Below are 24291 nucleotides of genomic sequence, written 5' to 3' on the forward strand. Positions count from 1 at the left end.
AGGAGGGCACGTGGCCACGCTCCTCGCCCTCCCCCTGCGGCGGGAGCCAGGCGGGGCCGGCAGAAGGGGTTTATTAATGATTTAGTACGACACAGAGCATCGTTACAGCGGGGGTGCACGGCCCCGGGGAGCCCCCCGCCGCAGGTTAGACCGCATGCATCGGGGCAGGGCGGGCCCCGCGCCCACACCATCGTCCCGGTGGGGCGGCGGGGGGCGGGACCCCCGACCTGTCGCCCAGCGGGGGCAGAGCCGTGGCGGGGCACCGCGCTGGAAGCGTGGCCGCCTGTCCCACGGCCCCTTGCGTGCACACACAGGTGGCTCCGCGCACAGGGACGCTCCCGCGCGCCAAAGCCCCCCGGCGCGTCCCTGGCACCGCCATCCCCTCCGTCTCCGGGCGCGGCGGGTGGGGAAGAGTCTGGGCGGCCGCCCCCGGCCCGGCTCACGGCGTCTGGGCCCCGAGGCGCCGGGGCTTCAGGCTGCCCAGGAGGCTCTGCACGCCCCGGCGCACCGAGGAGCCCACGCGGCGCGCCACCGAGTCGGCGGGCGGCGCGGGCAGGCAGGAGCTGGAGGCCTGGGGCCGGGCGTCCAGGCACTTCTGGTAGCGCAGCTGCGGAGAGCGGGGTCAGCGGTGGGGAGGGGGCGCGGGGCGTGGTGCGGGCAGGGGGACACTCACCACGCAGGCGGCCTGCAGCGCCTCGCTCAGCCCCGCGGCGTTGGGCTCGCACCAGACCATGTGGCAGCGGAAGGCGCCGGGGGCGCTGGCCATGATGAAGGCGAAGGAGCGCACGTCGCGGCCCACGCCCATGAAGGAGAGGAACCGCACGCGGCACTCGCACAGCACCGCCTCCGTCTGCGGGCACGCAGCCGGGGGTCAGCGCGGGGCGGCGGGACGCGGCGGGGCGGTGCGGGCGGGGCCGGACCCACCTGCTCGTGCGTGATGGTGAGCGTGGCGGGCGCCACGTTGACCACGATGGGCGTCCAGTGCTCCCGGCTGCCGCCGGCCAGCGCCGCCTCCAGCGCCGCGTTGATGACGTCCATGCCTGCGGACGGGCGGGGGGCTCAGCGGTGGGCAGGAGGAGGGCCGGGGCGCCCGCCCCGCGGCAGCCCCGCGGCCCAGGAGTGCCCCTCGCGCCACCCGCGCCCCACGCTCACCCACGGGCTTGGCGACCGGCACGCAGCCCAGGTAGCACACCGGGAACTTCTGCACCGCCTCGCTCTTGGGCGCCGGGAACTCCACTGCCGCGCAGCGCGGCGTCGGCCCCACCACAATGCCAGGGCACCGGCACCCGGCCCCGCACCGCACCGGCACCCAGCCAGCGCCCTGCACCGCCCCGGCACCCAGCCAGCGCCCAGCCCCACACCGCCCCAGCACCCAGCCAGCGCCCCGCACCGCCACAGCACCCAGCCAGCACCCGGCCCCGCACCGCCCCAGCACCCAGCCAGCGCCCCGCACCGCCACAGCACCCAGCCAGCACCCGGCCCCGCACCGCCCCGGCACCCAGCCAGCGCCCGGCCCCGCACCACCCCGGCACCCAGCCAGCACCCGGCCCCGCACCGCCCCGGCACCCAGCCAGCGCCCCGCACCGCCACAGCACCCGGCACCCAGCCAGCGCCCGGCCCCGCACCGCACCGGCACCCAGCCAGCGCCCCGCACAGCCCCGGCACCCAGCCAGCACCCGGCCCCGCACCGCCCCGGCACCCAGCCAGCGCCCGGCCCCGCACCACCCCGGCACCCAGCCAGCACCCGGCCCCGCACCACCCCGGCACCCAGCCAGCACCCGGCCCCGCACCGCCCCGGCACCCAGCCAGTGCCCCGCACCGCCCCGGCACCCAGCCAGCGCCCGGCCCCGCACCGCCCCGGCACCCAGCCAGCGCCCCGCACCGCCCCAGCACCCAGCCAGCACCCGGCCCCGCACCGCCCCAGCACCCAGCCAGCGCCCCGCACCGCCACAGCACCCGGCACCCAGCCAGCGCCCCGCACCGCCCCAGCACCCAGCCAGCGCCCCGCACCGCCACAGCACCCGGCACCCAGCCAGCGCCCGGCCCCGCACCGCCCCGGCACCCAGCCAGCGCCCCGCACCGCCCCGGCACCCAGCCAGCACCCGGCCCCGCACCGCCCCGGCACCCAGCCAGCGCCCGGCCCCGCACCACCCCGGCACCCAGCCAGCGCCCCGCACCGCCACAGCACCCAGCCAGCACCCGGCCCCGCACCGCCCCGGCACCCAACCACCGCCCCATGCAGCTGCAGCCCCCCAACCACCACCCCACACTGCCACGGCACCCGCCCATCGCCCCATGCAGCTGCAGCCCCCCAACCACCGCCCTGCACCCCCGCAGCCCCCCCCATCACCCCGCACCCAGCCCCACACCACTGCAGCCCCCCTCCACTGCCCAGCACCCAGCTCAGCACCGCTGCAGCACACAACCATCGCCCCACACCGCTGCAGCCCCCCACCCGTCACCCTGCATCGCTGCAGCCGCCAACCATCCCCCAAGAGCCGCCCCTGCCCCCCACCACCCCCCGCCCACCCCCGTACCCTGGAAGGGGATCTCCACCAGCCTGGCCGGGTCCACCGAGAGGCCGTTAGCCAGCGCCCGGGCGCTTCGCCGCTCCGCCATGAGCTGCGGAGAGCGGGGGTCACCAGCCCCCCCAGCTGTCACCAGCGGCCCCCAGCCCCTGCTCCCCACACGGCACCGGGGGATGGGGCTACGGAGAGCAGGACAGGGAGGGTCCCGCCTGGGAACAGCCCTCAGAGCTGGCTGGGGGCTTGGGGGGCCCACCTGGGGCTGGAGGAGTCACCTGGGCGTTGGGGGTCTCCCTTGGGGTGGGAGTCTGGGGGACCTTGCCTGGGGCAGCGGTTTGGGGGTCCCCCCTGGGCCAGGGGGCCAGAGTCTCACCTGGGGCTGGGGGTCCAAGGTCTCCCCTGGGCCAGAGTCAGGGGTCTCCCCTGAGATGGGGGAGTCAAGGGGGGTCACCTGCAGCTGAGGGTCTGGGGGGCTCAGCTGGGGGTCAGGGGTCTCCCCTGGGGGTCAGGGGTCTCCCCCAGGGCAGGGTCAAGGTCTCCCCTGGGCAAGATCAGGGTCTCCCCTGGGTTGAGGTCGGGGGTCTCACCTGGGAGCAGACCTCGTGCAGGCTGGTGGCGACGCTGGAGGCGGGGGTCTCGCAGCGGAAGACATGGCACTTCAGCACCTGCGTCAGGGGGTCGCGGGCCACGAAGGCGAAGTCCCTGCGGGGAGGGGGCGGCGCTCAGGACCCCCGGCCCCCCCAGCGCCCCCAGCCCCCCCGGCCCCCGAGCCCCCGGTGCAGGTGGGCGCTGGGTGCGCTGGCGGGGGCCGCGCTGCCGTACCTCTCCCTGCGTCCCCGGCAGCGCGGCGGGAGAGAGCCAGAGAGCGCGTCAGCGGGGCCGCAGCCCCGTGCGCGTCCCCCCACCCCCACGCCACGGGGGGCTCACCCTCAGGATCCCCCGGCCCCGACCGTCCCCGCAAACACCGGACCCCCACAGCCCCACGTGCAGCCGGATCGCGCGGGACCCCCCGCGTCCCCACCCCCACACGCAGCCAGATCCCCTGCACCCCACCGACACGGGACCCCCACAGCCCCACGTGCCACGCGCCCCTCGCCCCGTCCCCAGGACAGGACCCACCCCACGCCCACCCCCTGCGTGCACAGACCCCACGCACACCGGGCTCCCTGCGTGGGCGCAGCCCCCGTGGGGTCCCACACAGCCCCCCCCGCGTGGGTCTCCCCTCAACTCCAACGCCCAAGCGTGGGTCTCCTCATGCCCCTGGCCCCAGTGCGCGGGTCTCCCCCACCCCCACGCAGCCTCCTCCACCCCCCCCGGCAGGGGTCTCCCCGCACCCCCCACGCGTGGGTCTCCTTCCACCCCCGCCCCCCACGCGCGGGTGTCCCCGCGCCGCCCACCTGCCGCTGTCGCGCCCCACGCCCCACACGCGGATGGAGCCCACGGGCTGCGCGTGGAGCAGGGCCCGGTCGCGCGGGTCCAGCAGCTTCAGCGCGCGGCTCTCCAGCAGCAGCAGCATGGCCCGGCCCTGCGGGACCGCGGTCAGGCGTGGGGCGGGGGGGGGGGTCACGCGTGGGGGGGCGGAGCCTCACCTCCGCGCGGGGGCCGCGCGCGCGGCGGCAGAGCTGCCGGATGCAGGCGTTGACGGCGGCGCTGCTGCGGCCGGGCGCCAGCTGCTCCTCCCGCAGCTCCACGCAGCCCAGCGACCGCACGGCGAAGCGCTGCGGGGCCGGGGGGCGGCGTGGGGCGGGGGCGGCCCCGCCTGGCCCCAGCCCCGGGGGGCAGGGGGTCCCAGCCGCCCCACGGCCCCCCGCCCCACGCTCCCCCCCCCCCTACCTTGGCGCCGGGCTCCTCCTCGGCCGGGGCCGCGCTGCGGGGAACGGCGCCGTCACCGGATGGGGGACCCGGCCCACGCCCCCCGCCCCCAGACCCCCATCCACCCGGCCCGTGCCCACCTACCCGGACCCCCAGACCCCCTCCCACCCACACCCTCATCCACCTGCACCTCCGCCCCAGTCCCGGCCCCACAGCCAGCCCGCACCCCCGCCACCGCCCAGCCCACGGGGCCCCACGCGCCCCGCATCTGGCAAGGCCCCCACACGCCACACTCTCACACCCCCCATGCACCCCACACCCACCGAGACCCCCACGCACCTGACGGCTGGTGAGGCCTCCACGTCTTCCATGACCCCGCACCCCCCAAGCACCCGACGCCCAGCGAGGCCCCCATGCCCCTAGACCCCCCGAGACTCTTGTTTCACCCCACGCACCCCCCATCGGGCGAGGCCGGGCCCGGTGACAGCGGCTCCTCGTCCTGCACTCCAGGCTCCTCATCTTCATCTTCCTCCTCCTCATCATCCTCCTCCACACCCTCGGCAGGGTCCTGCGCAGGGACACGGGGGGCTGGCAGGGGCCGCACGCTGTGGGGTGCTGCCCCCCGCCGCCCTCCGCGCCCCTCACCTTCCAGAAATCGCCCTCGGAGCAGCGCTCAGCCGGGGCGAAGCCGGGCCAGGAGAGCTGCGGGGGCAGCGGGGCCGGCTCAGGGCGCGCTGTGGGGCAGCCCCACGGGTCCCCACCCCCCAGGCCCCACACCCTGGGGGCCCCCACCGCCCTGTGCCCCATGGGGCAGCCCCACACTCCGAGGGTCCCCACGGCTTTGTGCGCCCCAGCCAGCCCCACACCCTGGGGTCTCCCTGCCCCGTGTCCCACGGCCAGCCCCCCAGCCCCACACCCTGGGGTCTCCCTGCCCCGTGTCCCACGGCCAGCCCCCCAGCCCCACACCCCGGGGTCTCCCTGCCCCGTGTCCCACGGCCAGCCCCCCAGCCCCACACCCCGGGGTCTCCCTGCCCCGTGTCCCACGGCCAGCCCCCCAGCCCCACACCCCGGGGTCTCCCTGCCCCGTGTCCCACGGCCAGCCCCCCAGCCCCACACCCCGGGATCTCCCTGCCCCGTGTCCCACGGCCAGCCCCCCAGCCCCACACCCCGGGGTCTCCCTGCCCCGTGTCCCACGGCCAGCCCCCCAGCCCCACACCCCGGGGTTTCCCTGCCCCGTGTCCCACGGCCAGCCCCCCAGCCCCACACCCCGGGGTCTCCCTGCCCCGTGTCCCACGGCCAGCCCCCCAGCCCCACACCCCGGGGTCTCCCTGCCCCGTGTCCCACGGCCAGCCCCCCAGCCCCACACCCCGGGGTCTCCCTGCCCCGTGTCCCACGGCCAGCCCCCCAGCCCCACACCCCGGGGTCTCCCTGCCCCGTGTCCCACGGCCAGCCCCACAGCACCCCGGCCAGCCCCCCAGCCCCACACCCCGGGGTTTCCCTGCCCCCTGTCCCACGGCCAGCCCCCCAGCCCCGGGGTCTCCCTGCCCCGTGTCCCACGGCCAGCCCCCCAGCACCCTGGCCAGCCCCACACCCCGGGATCTACCCGCCCCGTGCCCCACAGCCAGCCCCACAGCCCGGGGTTCCCCTGCCCCCCGGCCAGCCCCCCACTCACCGGCGGCCCCTCGACGGGGCTGCTGCCCGGGGAGGCGGGGGCCGGGGGTGCCCACTGGGTGGTCCCGGTGGGCACGTGCCAGTAGTAGGTGCGCGAGGGGTCCTGCACCCGCACCCATCCCGCGGGCAGGTCCGCGTCCGTCTCGGAGGCGCTCCGGGGCCAGAAGGGATCTGGGGGGCGCGGGGCCGGTCAGACGGGGCGCCGGGCTCCACACCCCCAGCCCCGCCACCCGCCGTGGGGCACGGACCCCCCCGACCTGTCCCGGTACCGCCCCGCCTGCAGCCTCAGCCCCACGGCGGGCCCCACGCCGAACCCCGGACCCCCGGCAGCCCCGGCCCCGCACCGGATCCCAGCCCCATGGCAGCCCCCGCCCCACGGCACCCCCAGCCCCACATCGGAACCCGGCCCCGCACCGGACCCCGGCCCCACGGCACCCCCGGCCCCGCACCGGACCCCGACCCCACCTGCGTTTCCCCGGCAACCGCTGACGGCAGCACCGGGATGCGCGGTGGGCGGAGCCAGGGATGGAGGGGGGGGCACACGAGGATGGGGGGCAAGGACGGGAGGGGGGACACGAAGCAGAGCTCTGGCCGGGATGCCATGGGGCGCTGTGGGGCAGGGGGGCACACGGGACAGGAGGTGACACGGCCAGGAGTGGGGGTGGAGAGGTGGGGACACAGGGGGACCCACGGGTGTGGAGGGAACGGGGGGCACGGGGAGGATGTGGGGTGATGGGGGGCAGCAGTGGGCACACAGCTGGGGGCGGGGGGGGGGAGATGTGGGGTTGACAGGACTGGGCATGGCAGGATGGGGGCGGGGGGGAGGCCTGGACAGCCGTGGGGCAGGCACAGCCGCCCTGGGGCAGGCACAGCCGCCGTGGGGCAGGCACAGCCGCCGTGGGGCAGGCGCCCACCTGTGTCGTCGGGGGAGCTGCCGGTGGGGCTGAGCGTGGCCCAGCTCGAGTCCTCGGCGCTGGGGGGGCGGCTGCGCCTCCCGCTCTGCCCCCCACTCTGCGCCCGCTCCCCGCGCCCCAGGCCTCTCTGCTCTTCCTCCTCCTCCTCCTCCTCCTCCTCCTCCTCTTCCTCCTCCTCCTCGCTCCGGCCGCCCAGCTCGATCAGCAGCGGCGGGGCCCCCCCTCCGGCGTTGCGGGCGTTGCGGGCATTGCGGACCGCGACCCCCAGCTCCTCCAGGGGCGACCCCAGCTCGTTGCGGTTCTGGTCGCGCCGGTCCCTCGGCTCCTCGGGGGGGGGCGCAGTGCCGCCGTCGCGGGGGGCGCTCGGGGGGGACGCGGGCGCGGGGGGGGCCCGCAGCCGCAGGCTGAGCCCCGCGCGGCCGTTGTCGTTGGCCAGGTCGCCGCGCTCGCTCGGGGACGCCGACATGGCGGGGCCGGGGGCCGGCACCGCCCCCCCGCTGCCCCCCGCCCGACGGGGCCTCCTACAGCCGGGCCGCCGGGGGCTGCGCGTCCATGGGGCCTGCGGGGCGGCGGGGGGGCAGCCGCGGCCGGGACCCACGGCCCCACAGACCCCACTGCCCCAGGGACACCACGGCCAGGACCCCCCCACGGCCTCAGGGACCCCTCCCACGGCCGGGACCCCACGGTCCCAGAACCCCCCCATGACCGGGACCCCACGGCCCGAGACCCCCCCCACGGCCGGAACACCACGGTCCCAGAACCCCTCCCATCGCTTCAGAGACCCCACGGTTCGAACTCCCCGCGCCCCCCAAGGCCCAGACCCCCCCCCCCACGGGCTGAGACCCCCCTACAGCTCGGGACCTCCACAGCCCCAGGACTCCCCCCACAGCTGGAACCCCCCCGGCCCAGCCACCCACCCCCCCACGGGCCCTGTCACAACCCCCGCCCCCCTTCAAGAGACCCCACGGGGACCTGCACCCCCCTCCCCCCCCGCCCCGGGGCCCCTCTCTGTGCCCCTCCCCCCCGGCCCGGCCGGTACCTGCGGCGGCTCCGCTGGCGGGGGGGGGCGCGGGGGGCGGGGGCTGCGCTTCCGCTTCCGAGGGCGGGGACAGCGCCCCGCCCCCACCCCGCCCCCCGCCGGTCCTGGCACCGTTAACGGTGCCGGCAGTGATCGGCCCGCGCGGGATGCGAGGGGAGGGGCGCACGGTGTCGGTACCGGTCTGGCGCGGTGCGGTGTGGTAACGGTACCGGTACCGGCACGGCACGGCACGATACGGCACGGGCTGGTACCGGTACCGGTATGGTGTGGTACAGTGCGGTGTGGTATGGCACGGTACTGGCACGGTACGGCATGGAGCGGTGCGGTACCAGTAGTGGTACCGGTACGGTGTGGTGCAGTACAGCACGGCACGGTACCGGCACGGCACGGTGTGGTGCACTACAGTGTGGTGTGGTACCGGTACGGCACGGTGTGGTACGGCACAGTACCGGTACAGTACAGTGTGGCACAGTGCGGTGCAGCACAGCACGGCACGGGACAGCAGGATCTGGTACGTAACAGCACGGCATGGCACGACACAGTGTGGTACCGCACGGTACGGCAGGGTACGGTGTGGCACGGCACGGCACGGACAGCGAGGAGCAGCCCAGGGCAGCGCCGAGTGGTGTGGAGCAGCCTGGCACAGCCCTGCACGGCACCATCTGGCCTGGGACAGCACGGCACGGCACAGCCCTGCACGGCACCCTCTGGCCTGGGACAGCACGGCACGGCACAGCCCTGCACGGCACCATCTGGCCTGGGACAGCACGGCACGGCACAGCACAGCACAGCATGGCACGGCACCGAGGGGTGCAGCCCAGAAGTGTGCGGCTCGGCTCAGCTCAGCACGCGGGGAGCAGGACGGTGTGGGGCACGGTGCGGCGCAGGCACCCACACTCCGTCGTGGCACAGTAACGTGGCGCGGCGCGGTGACGTGAGGCACTTCAGCCCCCAGTGTACGGTACGGGGACGCGTGGTGCAGATCGGCACGGACCAGCACGGACCAGCATGGACCGGCACGGACCAGCGTGGCACTGGATGGGACACGAGTGCGCAGCACGGCCTCAAATGGCACCGGCAGTGGAGCAGAGCACGGGGCAGCGGGGGGCACAGCAGGGATGGGATGGGATGGGATGGGACAGCACGGCACGGGACAGGACGGGGTGGGATGGGATGGGATGGCACAGGAGAGCGCACACGGCACTGGCACGGCACGGCACGGGGCTGTGGTGCAGCACCGCACGGCTCAGCCCGTCACAGCGGCACGGCTTGGCACAGCACGGCTCCGGGCAGGACAGGACGGCACCGAGCGGCGCAGCGCGGCGCAGCACAGGCGCCGTGGGTTGCTGCGGTGCGGTGCGATGCGGCACAGTGCAGTGGGGCAAAACACAGCCTGGCGCGGTGTGGCTCGGCGCAGCAGGACAGGGTGGCACGTGGGACAGCGTGGCATGGCGTGGGACAGCGTGGCATGGCGTGGCACGGCGTGGCACGGCACAGCATGACACGCTGCGGCACCGTGCAGGATGGCAGGTTTCCGTTGGCGCGGTACGGTGTGGCTCAGCACTGCATGGCACAGCCCAGTTCGGCCCGGCACGGCCCGGCACAGCCATGGACGCCCCCTCACCCGTGCCGCGTCCCCAGGGACTCACCTCCCAGGCCGCCCCTCCCCAGCCCCCCCAGACAGCGCGGGGCGATGGCGGGTTCTCCCGGATTTTATTGTCCCGGGGCTGCGGCGGCACCGTCCCGGTGCTGCGGGCACTGGAAGAAGTGGGCGGCGATGCTCTGGGGGGGCGCGGGCTGCCGGGCCGCCAGCAGCCGGGCCACGCTGGGGTACTGGTGGAAGCTGGGGCCGTGGAACAGGAAGACGCCGTCGCGGGTGCACATGGCGCCGTCCACGCGGTCGTGCGGCAGCGGCAGCGGCTCGCCCGCGCGCCGCGGCGTCTGCGTCAGGTCCACCTGGCGAAGGCGGTCGCCTGCGGGCACGGCACCCCTCAGCCCCGCGCCCCGGCGCGACCCCGGACCCCAGGGCTGACCCCGGCGTGACCCCGGCGCGAGGCCGGCACGCGGCCCCGCCCGGCCGCCCACCTGAGATGAGGTAGAGCTGCGGCGAGCCCGGGCAGGTGAAGGCGGCGTCGGCGCTGGGGACCCCCAGCTCCTCCTGCAGCGCCCGCGGGTACCCCAGCACGCGGCGGTGCCCCCGCTCCAAGAGGAAGACGGAGACCTGGGAGCCCTGGGGAGAGCGGGCGCGGTGGGCACGGGAGGGGCGAGGGGGGCACGGGGGGTGGGGGGCGGGCATGGGGGGAGCAGGAGTGGGCACGAGACGGGCGTGGAATGGGCGTGGGGGGGCATGAGGTGGGCATGGGGGGCACAAGTGGGTGTGGGTGTGCAGGGATGGGCACGAGGTGGGCACAGGGTGCGCGTGGAGGGGGCATGAGGGGCACGGGTGGGCGTGGTTCGGGCCTGGGAGGGGCGCACGAGTGGGCATGGGGCAGTGCTGAGGGCGGGGCAGGCACGAGTGGGTCTGGGTGGGCGTGGAGGGAGCGCGGGTGGGCAGGGACGGGCACGGGCGGGCATGGGGTAGCAGGGGACGGGCAGGGCCGCGGGGCAGGGCCGTGGGGCAGAGCCGTGGGGCAGGGCCGCGGGGCAGGGCCGCGGGGCAGGGCCGCGGGGCAGAGCCGTGGGGCAGAGCCGCACGGGGCTGTGCTGCCGCGTCCCCGAGGTGCCCCGGGGCGGGGGTGGCGTCCCCAGGGTGACCCCGTCCCACAGGGCGATGTCCCCAGGGTGCCCCGGGGGGGGGGCGATGTCCCGAGGTGCCCTGGTTTCGGGGGTAACGTCCCCGAGGTGCCCCCGTCCCAGAGGTGACGTCCCCGAGGTGGCCCGGGGCGGGGGGGCGATGTCCCCAAAGTGCCCCCGGTGCCAGGCACGCGGTGCCGGAGCTGCGCAGCCCCGGGGGCCGGGCGGGGGCCGGGGGGCGGGGCCTGTGCCGGGGGCGGGGCGGGGGCGGGGGGCGGGGCCGGACCTGCAGCAGGTAGGCGCGCCCGTCCCAGGCGAAGGCCGCGTCCACCTCCCCCTCCAGCCCCGGCCACGAGTGTCCCAGCGGCCACGCGTGGTGCCCGTCGCGCCACGAGTCCAGGCGGAAGGAGAGACCCCCTGCGGGCCGCGTCACGGGCCTGCCCCACGGACCCGCCCCGCGGCACGGCCCCACGGACCCGCCCCGCGGACCCGCCCCACGGACCCGCCCCGCGGCACGGCTCCCACCCACGCACCTGCCCCACACCACAGTGCCACAGGCCCCACCCCACAGACCTGCCCCACCACCCCACAGCCCAGCTACTACCACAGCCCCCACCCCACAGCCCCACGGCACCCACCCCACGGACCTGCCCCATGCCACGGTCCCAAGGCCCCCACCCCAGAGCCCCACAGCACAGCCCGCACCCCACAGACACCACTGCAGCCCCCACCCCACAGCACAGCCCCATGGCACAGCCCCCACCCCACAGCACAGCCCCACGGAGCAGCCACACGGTTCTGTGCCCCACGGCCCCCGCCCCACGGCCGCCCCTCACCGCGGAAGGCGTAGACGCGCCCGCTGTCGTCGGCCAGCGCGGCCTGGAAGGGCACCCCGCTGCAGGGCTCGCCCGCGTCCCCCCACGAGGCGTTCCCGTGGCCGTGCCCTGCGGGCGGCCGCAGCGCTGCCAGGGGGGCCGGGGGCTGCGGGCAGCGCCGGGCCCGGGCCGGGGCTGCGGGGGGACGCGCGCGGGGCAGGGACGGCGGGGCGCTCACCTCGGGCCGGGCAGGGTACGAAGTAGTCGCGGAGGTCGCGGGGGTAGGCGGGGGGCACCTCGCCGGTGCGGGGGTCGAAGCGCAGGAAGCGCGTGCCGCGCACGCAGTAGTAGCGCTCCAGCCAGCGCAGGGCGGCGTCGCACGGGCCCAGCTGCGGCCACGCGCGCGGCTTCGTCACCTGCAGCGCCAGGTCGAAGGCGTACGCCGTGTCCCCTGCGCGGCGACGGTGGCAACCGTGGTGGCCGCGGCCAGGGCTCCCTGCCCCTCTGCGCCCCACAGCAGCCCCCCTGTGCCCCACAGCAGCCCCCTGCCCACCCACCGCTGCCGCCCCACGGCACCCACCACTGCCACCCCATGGCAGCCCCTCTGCACCCCACGGTAGCCCCCTGTACGCCACGGCAGCCCCCCGCCCACCCACCATGGCCGCCCCACAGCAGCCGCCCTGTGTCCCACGGCAGCCCCCTGCCCACCCACCGCTGCCGCCCCACGGCACCCACCACTGCCACCCCATGGCAGCCCCCTGTGCCCCGCAGCCAGCACCCTTGTGCCCCATGGCCGCCCCCCACCCACCCACCATGGCCGCCCCACAGCAGCCCCCTGCCCACCCACCACTGCCGCCCCACGGCAGCCCCCCTGCGCCCCACGGCCCCCACTCACCCTTGAAGAAGAGGACGGTCTCGCCCCCACACTCCTCAGGGTGGCACTCGACGGCAGCATCCACCCCCCCAGGGACCCCCGGGAACTCGTCCCCCACGCGCCGGGGGAAGCCGGGCCGCAGCTGCCCCCCGGCGTAGGCCCAGACCTGCTCGCCCTGCAGGTACCCCACACTCTGAGACCCACGGGCACCCGGGGAGCCAGACCCCGTGGGAGACCCCCAGGACACGACCCCCCCCATCCCACCCCAGGATAAGAACCCCCCGACCTGACCCATGGGCCAAGACCCCCGGGCCCGTCCCTCCCAGCAGGCCCACGGGCCCGCTCAGGGGTCCGGGCAGGGGGGCAGACCCCCCCCAGCAGCCCCCCGCCCCCCGCCCCGGCCGTGCCTGGAAGAGGTAGAGGCTGTGGTGGTCCTGGGGGTGCTGCCGGCGGTGCAGGCGCAGGGCGGCCTGGACGGGACCCCCCAGCTCGGGCCAGGAGGCGGCTATGGGGCGGGCGTGGGGCCGGCCCCCCCGCGGGAAGATCTCCCACACCTCCTCGCCTGCGCAGGGACAGCCGCTGGCCCCATGGCAGGTGGGGGGGGCGCTGCCCCACACCCTGCTCCCGCCGCCCCCTGGCCCGGAGCGCCCCATCGCCCCCATCCGCCCCCAGCCCCCCCTTGTCCCCCAGGGCCCCACCTCTGCCCTGCTCCTTGTTCATCCACAGCCCCCTCCCCGCTCCCCCACCGCAGTGTGGGCCCCATTGCCCTCCATCACCCCCCCCGACCCCCCAGTCACCCATGTCCCCCCCCAGTGCCCCCAGCCCCACAGACTCCATTCTCCTGCTCCCCAAATCCTGTTCCCCCCACCTGTGTCCGGATCTCATCTCTCACCTTCTCCCCCAGCCCCCATTTCCCTGCAGTGCACCCTCCAGCCTCATGCCCCCCCAGCCCCATTTTTCTCCAGCTCCGTGCCCCCCAGCCCCGTGCCCCCCGTGCTGCCCAGCCCCGTGTCCCCAGCCCCATATCTGCCCAGCCCCGTGCCCCCAGCCCCCAGCCCCACCTTTGAAGAAGAGCATGGTGCCGTTCTCGCTGAGCGTGGCGGCATCGAAGCCCCCCTCGTCCGCGCAGAGCTCGGCCAGGTCTGGGGGGGTCGGGGGGGCACAGACCCCCAAGTCAGCCCCCCCGCGTCCCACCCGCGACAGACCTGCTGTGCCCCACACCCCCTGTGCCCCACGCGCGGCTCTGGCCTCCCCCCCATCCCAGGGGCTCTCACCAGTGTCGTTGCCGAGGGGCTCAGCCCCATGGGGGTGCCCAGCCCCATGGGGGTGCCCAGCCCCACGGGGGTCCCCTCCTCCAGCTGCCTCCGGTTTGCTGTGGGTCCTGGGGACAGGCGGCACCGTGGGCTTGGGGCGCAGCCCCCCAAACATCGGCAAGCAGCCCCCTGCCCCACATATCCCCCCCGCGCCATCCAGCCCTCAGCAGCCCCCCGCCCCGCACGCCCCCGCAGCCCCACGCACAGCGGGTGGGCGCAGGCCAGCGCCAGCGCCGCGGCCAGGCAGAGCGCGGCGGTGAGGACCCCCATGGTGCGGCTGCGGCTCCCGGCGCCCCCGGCCCCTTTATGGGGCAGAGGGGCGGTTGCACAACGGCCCTGCCCCATTGCTCAACCCGGCCCGGCCCACGCAACCTTCGTCCGTGCGGGGCGGGGGGGGGGCACGGGACGGGGCAGAGCGGGGGGGCAGGGTCCCCCCAATCATCGCCCCCCAACCCGGCGGGGGCAGCGCCGGGAGCCAGAGCCGGGGGTCGAGGGGGGACGGCAGCGCCTCGCCCCCGTTTGGGGCTGGGGAGGGGGCGGGGGTCCGGCGGGACAGGAACAGGGGCGGGGGTCCAACGGCAGCGGGACCCAGCCCCTCCTGGGGGCCACACCCCAACGCAGCGGGGCTGGGGAGGGGGCTCAGACCCCGATGGGGCAGGGACGAGGGTGAGGGTCCGACACCAGCAGCGCCCAGCCCCCGACACGGGGGTCCAGCCCCCGATGGGGCAGGGGCGGGGGCGAGGGTCTCACTCCAACGGGGCTGCAGGTGGGGTCCAGCCCCCGATGGGGCAGGGACGGGGGTCTCACTCCAACGGGGCCCAGCCCCTCCTGGGGCTGCAGGTGGGGGTCAGACCCCGATGGGGCAGGGACGGCGGTGGGGGTCCGACACCAGGGGGGTCCACGCCCCGCCATGGGGGTCAGACCCCGTGGGCTCGGCCCCTCACGGAGCGGGGCTGGGGAGGGGGCTCAGCCCCCGGCGGGGGGGCGGGGGGTGCCGCGGGGGGGGGCTGGCGCCGTCCCAGCCCGTTCCCAGCACCGATCCGCGCCCCGCTGCTGGGAAGGGGCCCGGCCCCCCCGCCCCTGTTTGCTCTGGCCCCCGGCCCTGCCTGGCTGCCAGCCCGGGAGCGGGGGGGGGCAGCGCCCTGCCCTGCCCCACACATGGGGGGCGCCGCCCGGGGCAGGGGCCACAGCTCCTGCGGGGGGGGAACCTCCCGTGGGAACGGGGGGGGAGCCCCCGTGGGGTGCAGGTCTGGGGGTGCAGAGCCCCGCGGGGAGTGAGCACAAGCCCCGCTGCTCCCAGTAGGGACCAGCCTGACCCCGTCCCTGCTCCCAGTACGGACCAGCCTGACCCCGTCCCCGCTCCCAGTACGGACCGGTCCCACCGCGTCCCTGCGCCACGGGTCAGCGGCGGCGGGCGCTGCCCGCGGGCACCCAGCGGTGCTGCGGGGCTCGGGGGGCTGCACCCACCCCGCTCTGCTCCCGTCTGCTGCGGCCCGCGGGTCCCGGCCCGGCCTCGGGGGTCCTGCGGGGGCCGGGAGGTCCCACCGCAGCCTGGGGGTCCCTGGTGAAGGCGGGATGGTGGTCCATGGGGCGGGAGCGGCCCCAGCTCCCGCTGTCCCCCCCGCCGTGGGGCCGGCTGCGCCGTGGGGCAGGGTACTCCCAGAATACTTTATTTTGTACATACAGTTTGTCAGCGTGCGGCGGCCCCACGCAGCCCCGCCGTGGGGCAGGCAGGCACGCGCGGGCGCCCCGCAGCCGGGGCTCGAGGGGCAGCGGTGCCAGGGGCGTGGGGCCGGTGGGGGGCGGCCCGGTGGGGCACAGGGCTCGGGGCCCAGCCGCCCCACAGCCCCCAGCCCCGCCCGGCGGCTCCCCCCGCCCCACACGCCCCCCGGGACCCCCAGCAGCAGGGGCCGCGGCGCTGGGGGCCCCGCCGTGGGGCAGGAGCAGCGGCAGCCCCCAACCGAGCCGGGCCCGTCCTCGCCCCCGCCGCGGGCCCGGCCGCCCCCCGCGATAAAGTGCACGTGAAGGGCGGGGCGGCGCTGGCGGGGCGGTGGCGGCCGTGGGGCGGCGGGCGCTGCGGCGGGGGCTGCGGCGGGGGCTACTGCAGGTAGCGGTAGGCCTTGAAGCAGTGGTTGCCCGAGTCGGCCACCACCACGTGTCCGTCGGAGGTGAGGGCCAGCCCCTGCGGCCCGTACAGGGGGTCGGCCGCCGTGTTGATGTAGGAGAGGAAGGAGCCCGCGCTGTCGAACACCTGGGGGCACGGGGGAGAGGCGCTGCGCTCGGCGGCCCCGCAGCCCCCGCGGCCCCGGCCCCGCGCCGCCGGGCCCCCCGCCCGCCCGGTACCTGGATGCGGCTGTTGCCCCAGTCGGCGACGATGATGTTGCCGTTGGCGTCGACGGCCACGCCGGTGGGAGCGTTGAACTGCCCGTTGCCCTCGCCGTGGGAGCCGAACTTGAAGAGGAACTCGCCGTCCGCGCTGTACACCTGGGGAGGGGGCGTCACCGCGGGGGACGGGGGACACGCCCCGGGGAGCGGGGGACGCCGGCCGCACTCACCTTCACCGAGTGGTTGTGGAAGTCGGTCACCACAATCTCGTTCTTGTTGTTCACGGCCACGAAGTGGGGCCCTGGCGGGGAGGGGGTTCAGCCGCGGGACGGGGACGGGGGGCGCAGTGCCAGCGCCGCGGGGACGGGGGGACGCCCCTGCCCCCCGCCCCGGCGCCCGGTTAGTGCGGTTAGTGCGGCGCGAGCAGCCGGTGAGGCCAGCACGCGGGGGTTAGCACGGGCAGCGCCCGGCCCCGCAGCGGGACCCAGACCCCAGAGCCACGGGGACAGAGCCCCCCGCCAGAACCAGAACCACAGCCCAGGAGCCGAATCCAGAACCCAAACCTGAACCCAGAACCAGAGCCCCGAACCAGGCTCCCAGCCCAGAATGCAGATCTAGAACCCAAGCCTAGAACAAAACCCCAAGACCAGAACCAGGCTCCTCCCATCTGACCTAGAACACACATCTAGAACCCAAATAAACACACAGCCAAGTCCTGAGCCCAGAACCAGGGTCCCAGCCCAGACACCGATCTAGAACCCAAACACATAACCAAATCCTGAGCCCAGAACCAGAGCCCAGCCTAGAACGCAGATCTAGATCCCGAGCCCAGAACCAAATCCCAAATTCCAGAGCCCAGAAGCAGGCCCAGCGCCCAGCGCCAGGCGGCGCGGCACGGCGCGGTACTCACGGTGGCGGCCCGGCCCCGGCGCAGCGGGAAGCCCAAGGCATGCAGTACGGAAGAGGGCACTTGCCAGGGGTGTATTACCATCGAGGGTACCTGCAAACTGCCGCTCGGCCGTGCCGCGGCTCCCGAACTTGGTGACCAGCTTGCCGTTGGACTGGAAGATGAAGACGCAGCAGGCCTTGTTGTCCACCACGATGATGTGGCCGTTGCGGTCCACGGCCACGCCCTTGGGGCCCATCAGCCGCCCGGCCCCGATCTTGGTCTGCGGCGGGGAGGGGGCGTGAGGGCGGGCGCGGAGCCGCGGCCCCCCCCGCCCCGCCCCGCCCCGCCGGCCGCCGCCCCCTCACCTTGAACTTGCCCTCGGGGGAGAAGATGCTGACCCAGCGGTTGTCGTAGTCCGCGATGATGATGTCCCCGTTCATGTCCACGGTGACGCCGGTGGGGCGCTGCAGCTGGCCGGGGGAGCGGCCCCGCACCCCGAACCGCAGCCGGAACTGCCCCTCGTTGGAAAACACCTGGGGGGCAGCGAGGGGGGGTGGGGGTCGGGCGGGCGGGGGGCGCGAGGGCGCCGGGGGGCGCGGTCCTACCTGCACGCACTGGTTATTGCTGTCGGCCACCACGATGCGGCCGCTGCTGGAGGTGGAGATGCCCTGGAGGTTGGTGAACTCCCCCTTCTCCCGGCCGCGGCTTCCTGCGGCGCAGAGCGGGGGGTCAGGGGGCGCAGGGAGCCCCCCGCCGCCCTGCGACCCCTGGCGGCCCCCGCCGCTCACCCACGCGGAAGATGAGCTCGTCCTCGATGGGGTTCTCCTTCTTCTTGCCGCTGCTGTACATGCTGGAGGGGCGCCGGACGGCCTTCTGCCGGATGTGCCCGCTGCTGGGCGACTTGACGCGGCGCTTGACGTCGTCGGGAGAGGGGGGCACGTCGGAGGCCTTGACGGCGCGGACGCGGAAGGGGCTGCCGCGGATGGGCTGCCCGTAGAGCAGGATGGAGAGCAGGAAGTCGCCCTCGGCGCGGGGCGTGTAGAGCAGCTCGTAGGTGCCGTTTTTGTTGTCCTGCACCTCCGACTCGGCCGCGCCGCCGTCCGGCGCCGTCACCTGGAAGCGCAGGCTGGCGCTGCCGCTGCGCACCAGCTCGCCGTCCTTGTCCTTGGTGGTGACGCTGAGCGAGGAGGGCTGCCCCACCACGGCGTGCCGCAGCCCCTCGCCCGTGGCCACCGTCTTGTGGGCCGTGGCGCTGGTGGTGATCAGCACGCCCAGGTTGAGGATGGACTTGCGCACGCCCTCGGTCTCCACCACGTAGTCGAGCTGGGCGTTCTCGTGGGGGTGCTCGGGGAACTCGCGCCCCGCCAGCTCGCTCAGCCGCTCGCTCATCTGCTTCTTCACCAGCAGCACCTCGGTGGCGGTGCCGTGGTGCAGCGCCTGCTCGGTGAAGGCGCAGCTGCTGAGGATGCTCTCCTGGCCCTGGCGCAGCGCATCCAGCTGCGCCTGCAGCACCTGCCGGGACGGGGCGGGTCACCCTCACCGCCGCGCCAGGACCCCGCCACTGCACAGCCCCGGCCGGACCCCGCGAAGCCCGGCTGCCGCCATCGGCAGGGCCGGCGCCGCGTGGCCGGGGCACGTTCGCCCTTGCCGGACGTGGTGTCGCAGTGTCACGGTGGCGGCGCTACCTTCTGCTTGGCGCCGCAGGTGGCCTCCAGGTCCCGCACCAGCAGCCCCTTGCGCTGCCGCAGCGCCGTCTCCAGCTCCTCGAAGGTGCCGCCGATCTCCGACACCGCCTCGTTCTTGCGCTCGGCCAGCTGCTGGCTGATCTCCGACACCAGCGCGATGGCCGCCGCCAGCTGCGGGAGCCTGCCGAGCGCCGGGCGCTGGTGGGCGCGGCGGAGGGCCCCCCGCAGCGCCCCGAGCCCCGGCCCCCGCCCCTACCTGCTCCGGACGGCGTCCAGCTGCTGCTGCAGGGCCGCCTTGTGCTGCTCCACCACGTCGCGCAGCGGCACGGTGACGTGCTCGCGGTGCTCCCCCTCCGTGCACTCGCGGCACATGGCCGTCTCGCACGGCTCGCAGTAGAACTCCATCACCTGCGCGCGCACCGGGGCCGCGCTCAGGGCCCCCGGCCCCCGCAGCCCCCAGAGATCCCCCCCGCCACGGCATCCCTGAGCCCTGCAGCCCCCCTGGGCCCCCAGAGATCCCCCCAGACCCCTGCAGCCTTCCCAGACCCCAGGCCCCCCTGGACCCCCACAGCTCCCCCAGACCCCCGCAGCTCCCCCAGCGCCTGCGGCCCCTCTGGGCCCCTGCAGCCCCCCCGGCCCCCCAGGGCCACGCACCTTGCCCTCATGGTTGGGGCAGGAGAGGGGCTGGCCGGTGACGGCGCTGACGGGGTCCAGGCCGTGGCCGGGGAGGGGGCCGCAGCTGTCGGGGTCCCGCTGCAGCACCTCCATCAGGTTGGTGATGAAGAAGTTGTTCTGCAGGGCGGCCACGCCGCGCTCGGGCAGGATGGAGGTCTGGCGGCACACGGGGCAGGACAGGGTCAGGCTCTGGGGCGGGATATAGTTCTGGAGACACCTGGGGCGAACGGGGACAACCAGAGGGTCAGGAGCGCGCCGAGCGGGGCGGGGCACGGACGGACGGACGGAGGGATCGGGGTGTGCGGGGCAGGGACAGAGCGACGGGGACGGAGGCGTGGGGGCACGGACGGGTGGACAGGAGGCACCAGGGTGTGTGGGGCAGGGAGACGGGGCTGGAGGGACAGACAGACAATGGGACGAACAGGACAGACAGACGGACGGGACAGCTACCCCACAGCACGCAGGGGGGTGTGGGGCGGGAGCAGGGCACCGAGGCCGAAGCAGCAGGCAGACAGCGGCATGGACAGATGGCCAGGACGGACGGAGAGGACGGGCAGCAGGACAGACAGACAGCAGGGCAGCACGTCAGGGCGCGTGGGGCCGGGCAGGAGCGGGATGGATGGACAGACGGACGGACAGGAGCGCTGCGCCATGGCGCACCGGGGCGCAGGAGCGTGGCGGGCGGACAGACGGACGGACAGATGGACAGGAGGGTGCACGCGGTGCCTGCGAGGAGCCACGGCCAGAGCCCGCACGGACGGAGGGGCAGACGGACAGGCGGATGGAGGGATGGAGGGACAGGCAGACGGAGGGGCAGGAGGGGGGGCCGGGCTGGGGCAGGGGCTGGGGTAGAGCGGGGGGCGAGGGAGGCGCCGGGGGAGGGGGTCTCTGGGGGCACAGAGAGAGCAGACGTCAGTGCAGAGCCCCCCACGGCCACCACCCCCAGCCCCCCCCATGCACCCCACACCGGTGGGCACCAGCGCTGGACCCTGCGCCGGGGGGCAGGATGAGCCCCACTGCTGCAGCCCGTGGGGCTGGGGGGCACAGGGCCAGGCTGCGGAGAAGTGGGGGACGTGGGGGCTGCGGGGTCCCAGCCCCCGTCTGCGTGGGTGTGGGGGGCAGGGGATGTGGAGGGGCTGGGGGGCAGAGGGGGCTCTGGCCGCCCCACAGCAAGTGTCGGGGGGCGTGGGGAGGGCAGGCTGGGGGCCGGCTCTGCTCTCACCGTGGGTCGGGGGGAGGCCTGGGGGTGCGTGGGGCGCAGAGGCACAGTGGGGATGGCGTGGGGTGCAGCGCAGCGATTGCGGGTGCAGTGAGGGTGCAGCTGGGATGCAGGGGGGTGCCATGGGGCACAGGGGGGATGCCGTGGGGGTGCACTGGGGGCGCAGGGACCCCAGCTCCCCTCCTGCAGCAGCTGCGTGAGGGGGGTGCTGGGGGGGCACAGCGAGGGGGCACAACAGGGCCCGGGGCTCAGCGGAGCGGAGGGGCGCACACCGGGGGGACGCAGTGGGGCACAGCGGGGCGCAGTAGGGCTGGGGACGCACTGGGGGCATGGGGGGTGCAGTCAGGACGCAGCGGGGCCCAGGGACGCAGCACAGCAGGGACGCAGCGGGGATGCAGCGGGATGCAGCGGGGATGCAGCGGTGGCCAGGGACATGGCAGGGGTGCAGTGGGGTGCAGAGGGGCCGCAGCGGGGCTGGGCGCACAGGGGGGCGCAGTCAGGACGCAGCAGGGCCCAGGGATGCAGCAAGGATGCAGCAGGGCCGCAGTGAGGCCAGGATGCAGTGGGGACGTAGCGGTGGCCAGGGACACGGCAGAGAGCACAGCGGGGTGCAGTGGGGCCGCGGCGGGGCTGCAGTGGGGCGCAGTGGGGCGCGGGGCGGCCCTCACCTCTCGCAGAAGGTGTGCAGGCAGGGCAGCACCTTGGGGTTGCGGTAGCGGTCGAGGCAGATGCTGCACACCAGGAACTGCTTGTCGATCTGCCGCACCACCGGGCTGGCGCTGGCCTCCCGCCTGGCCATGGCGGCCCCACGGCGCTCAGCCTGCGCGCACTCCGTCAGCGGGCCGCCGCCCCACGGCCCCACGGCCCCCCGCGCCCCACGGACCCCCGCGCCCCACCGCCCTCAGCCCCACGCGCTCTGGGGCGCGCGGGGGAGCTCACCCACGCCTGACGGTGCCCAGGGGTCCCAGCCCCACGCGCCTCTGCGACCCACAGCTCTGCTCCACACCCCGGTGCCAGGGTGGGCAGCACCCACACCCCAGAGCAGTGCACCCCATGCCAAGCCCCTGCCTGCCCCACGGCCCCCAGCCTCCCGCCCCACGGCACCCCCTGCGCCCCCGCCCCCCAGCAGCCCCTGCCCCACAGCATCTCCATCAGCCTCTGCCCCACGGCACCCAGCCCCCCGCCCCACGGACCCCCCCAGCAGCCCGTTCTCCGCAGCCCCCCACCTCCTCGCCCCACGGACCCCCACGCCCCTCCCCATGGCATGCCCAGCCCCGCAGCCCCCGGCCCCCTGCCCCACGGCACCCAGCCCCCCGCCCCACGGACCCCCACCCTCCTGTCCCACGGCAGTTCCAGCCCCACGGCCCCTCCAGCGGCCCCCGCCCCCCGGGCCCGGCCCCGCTCACGGCGCTGCGGCGGCTCCGCGCTCCAGGCCCCGGCCCGGCCCCGCCCCGGCCGCCATTGTGCGGCACCGCCCGCCCCGCCCCCGCGGGCTGCCGGACCCCGCGTGGGGTTGGGGTGGGCACACACACACGGACGCACAGGACCCCCCCCCAACCCCACGCGTGTCCCCCCCACTCACCCCCCACGCAGCCCCTTCCTCGCCGCAGCCCCCGCATCCTCGGGACTGCGCCAGGGGCGGGCGAGGGGAGGGCGGCGGCCACAGCGGGCCGTACCACGGCGGGGCGGGGGGGGGGCGGGCTGTTCTTCCCCCTCCTCCGCTCTTCACGGGACCCCCCCCGCGGGACCCCCGCTCGGGAACGGCGACGCGGCGCTGAGCGCCGCGTCGCCGTTCCCGAGCGGGGGTCCCGCGGGGGGGGTCCCGTGGGAAGGCGAAAGGGAGGAAAGCACAACCCCCCCCCCAACACGAATGGTAGGGTCCGGGCTGTGGCTCTGCAGTGGGGGCGCCCCCCCCCCGGCCCCGCATCCCGGGCTGTCGCCATGGCAACCGCATCCCCGCTGTCCCCCTCCTCAAAATTAGAGGAGGGGGCTGCCCCCCTCCCGCCCCCCCCCCACCTCCACGGACGCGGGTGGGGCAGAGCCCACGCGTGGTTTCAGCCGCCTCGCGTTCGGCGCTGCGGTGTCACTGTCCCCCACGCGTGGGATTGGGGGGAGTGGGGGGGGGGTCTTCCCGGTGTCGTTCACCCCCACGGGAGCTGGCACCACGCACACGCTCGCGGGTGGCCCCATCCCCAAATGGCGCAGAGGAACCGGCTGGGCGCCCTTCCCGCCTTCGCGCCATCGCCGTCCGGCGAGGCCACGGCGCCGCTGCGGTGACCGGGGCGGGGGGGGGTGAAGCGACCCCCACCGCCCTGCACGGGGACGGGGGCTATGGTGGCGGGCGGCACGGCCGGCACCAGCCCGGCAACAAAGGGCGCGGCGTCGGTGCCAGGCGCGGTGGCTTGGCCGCGAAGCTGCGGCGCGGAGGCGTCGGTGGGGGCCTGCGGCCGCGCGGCCGGCGCTGCGTCGGGCCCAAGGCGGCTGGGAGCCGCGACGGCGTCGCCTGCGCGGGCCTGGAGCGCGGGCTGCGCGCAGAGCGGGAGGCCGGGGCGATCCTCAGCGCGGTGTCCCGACGAAGCGGAGCGGGGCCGGGGAAGGGGCCCCGAGGCCAGCCCCTCGGCTGGGGTCCCCGCGCCCCTTCCCACCTGCCAGGTCGCTGTGGGGGCGCTAAGCCCTGACGCCCAAAACAGCGCCCGCGAAGGACGGAAGGACCCTCGAAGGCACGCGGGGCTCCGGGGGGCGACAGCGGCGGTGACGCAGGGGCCCAGCCACGGCGGGGGGCACGGGCCAGCGCGGGGGGCAGGGGCCGAGCAGGAGCGAGCGAGGGAACAACGGCACGGGAGCGCGGCTGCTGCGGAAAACAACCCTCGCGCAGCGAGGGCGCGGGCAGCCACTGTGCGTGGGACGGGACGGGGAGCGGCGAGCGGGGTCTCCCCGGGACGCGCGGGTGCCCGCAGCTGCGGGGGTGCCACATCGAGCCCCGTGCGGGGGCAGCCAGGGACGGCGCGAGCGGCACGCGCACGCGTCCGGGCGGAATTGCTGCGGCTGAGCCCGACGCCCCGGCTGCGCCACGCTCCTGCACGTGCCGGCGGCCACAACCCCGCACGGAGCCGGGGGTCCGCGTGCCGGCGGCCACAACCCCGCGCGGAGCCGGGGGTCCGCGTGCCGGCGGCCACAACCCCGCGTGGAGCCGGGGGTCCGCGTGCCGGCGGCCACAACCCTGCGCGGAGCCGGGGGTCCGCGTGCCAGCCGCTGCCCGGGGAGGGGGCTGCGGGGACGGGGACCAGGCCCTGCCCGTTGCAGCCCCGGGCCAGGGAGCCGAGCGAGGGGGCCCAGCGACCCCCTCCTGTCGAGGCCCCCCCGCCAGGGAACAGCCCCGCCCAGAACGACCCCCCCCCAGTCCGTTCCCGGCCCCGGCAGCGCGGGCAGCCCCCGCAGCGGGGGGAGCGGGCAGGGGGCCGCGAGCACGCGGGGGCTGCGGGGGTCCCACAGCCAGGGCAGCTGCACGCAGAGGGGTGCCGGGGGCGCCCGGGACCCCCCCAGCCCCCACCGCCGCAGTGCCTGGCAGCGACGCTGGAGCTGCAGCAGCGGCTCGGCCCCGTGGGGCGCCCCACGGCCTCCCGGGTGTCCCGCACCGGCTGCCACCACACGAGACCCGGACACAGGTGACCCAGACATGCGTGACCCGGACACGTGTGACCCCAGACACGGGTGACCCCGGACACGGGTGACCCCAGACACAGGTGACCCCGGACACGGGTGACCCCGGACACGGGTGACCCCAGCCCAGGCACACAGCAGC

The 24291-nt window shown here is 76.3% G+C and overlaps 3 protein-coding genes across 7 annotated transcripts; all 3 read right to left on the reverse strand.

Moving 5' to 3' along the window:
* Positions 1 to 55: 55 nt before the first annotated feature.
* On the reverse strand, positions 56 to 8009 carry APBB1 (amyloid beta precursor protein binding family B member 1). 3 transcript variants are annotated; one of them, XM_086739864.1, is made up of 14 exons: positions 7962 to 8009; positions 6923 to 7481; positions 6010 to 6179; positions 4983 to 5039; positions 4793 to 4905; positions 4359 to 4392; positions 4115 to 4243; positions 3923 to 4050; positions 3113 to 3227; positions 2538 to 2622; positions 1153 to 1236; positions 925 to 1040; positions 674 to 850; positions 56 to 607 (listed from the first exon to the last, which is right to left on the reverse strand). In XM_086739864.1, exons 2-14 carry the CDS (start codon positions 7386 to 7388, stop codon positions 440 to 442), a joined length of 1842 nt encoding a protein of 613 aa, XP_086595990.1. In that variant the 5' UTR covers positions 7389 to 7481; positions 7962 to 8009; the 3' UTR covers positions 56 to 439. The 3 variants fall into 3 exon arrangements, with proteins under 3 accessions (XP_086595990.1, XP_086595989.1, XP_086595991.1); XM_086739863.1 differs by having other exon boundaries at positions 1153 to 1239; XM_086739865.1 differs by lacking the exon at positions 1153 to 1236.
* Positions 8010 to 9657: 1648 nt separating this feature from the next.
* Positions 9658 to 14029, reverse strand: HPX (hemopexin). Its single transcript, XM_086743327.1, has 10 exons — positions 13902 to 14029; positions 13658 to 13764; positions 13445 to 13525; positions 12791 to 12945; positions 12405 to 12558; positions 11748 to 11960; positions 11531 to 11638; positions 10981 to 11111; positions 10047 to 10191; positions 9658 to 9934 (listed from the first exon to the last, which is right to left on the reverse strand). The coding sequence occupies exons 1-10, from the start codon at positions 13964 to 13966 to the stop codon at positions 9675 to 9677; spliced, it is 1419 nt and encodes a 472-aa protein (XP_086599453.1). The 5' UTR covers positions 13967 to 14029; the 3' UTR covers positions 9658 to 9674.
* Positions 14030 to 15350: 1321 nt separating this feature from the next.
* TRIM3 (tripartite motif containing 3) lies at positions 15351 to 22184 on the reverse strand. Of its 3 annotated transcripts, none has more exons than XM_086739870.1 (12): positions 22072 to 22184; positions 21158 to 21309; positions 19250 to 19487; positions 18852 to 19003; positions 18596 to 18776; positions 17699 to 18422; positions 17516 to 17619; positions 17276 to 17443; positions 17022 to 17190; positions 16252 to 16322; positions 16040 to 16180; positions 15351 to 15947 (listed from the first exon to the last, which is right to left on the reverse strand). In XM_086739870.1, exons 2-12 carry the CDS (start codon positions 21286 to 21288, stop codon positions 15795 to 15797), a joined length of 2232 nt encoding a protein of 743 aa, XP_086595996.1. In that variant the 5' UTR covers positions 21289 to 21309; positions 22072 to 22184; the 3' UTR covers positions 15351 to 15794. The 3 variants fall into 3 exon arrangements, with proteins under 3 accessions (XP_086595996.1, XP_086595994.1, XP_086595995.1); XM_086739868.1 differs by having other exon boundaries at positions 17010 to 17190; XM_086739869.1 differs by lacking the exon at positions 22072 to 22184 and adding an exon at positions 21896 to 21950 and having other exon boundaries at positions 17010 to 17190.
* Positions 22185 to 24291: the final 2107 nt, after the last annotated feature.

The sequence above is a fragment of the Chlamydotis macqueenii genome, chromosome 1, assembly GCF_036417535.1.
Source record: "Chlamydotis macqueenii isolate bChlMac1 chromosome 1, bChlMac1.mat, whole genome shotgun sequence".
NCBI lineage: Eukaryota > Metazoa > Chordata > Aves > Otidiformes > Otididae > Chlamydotis > Chlamydotis macqueenii.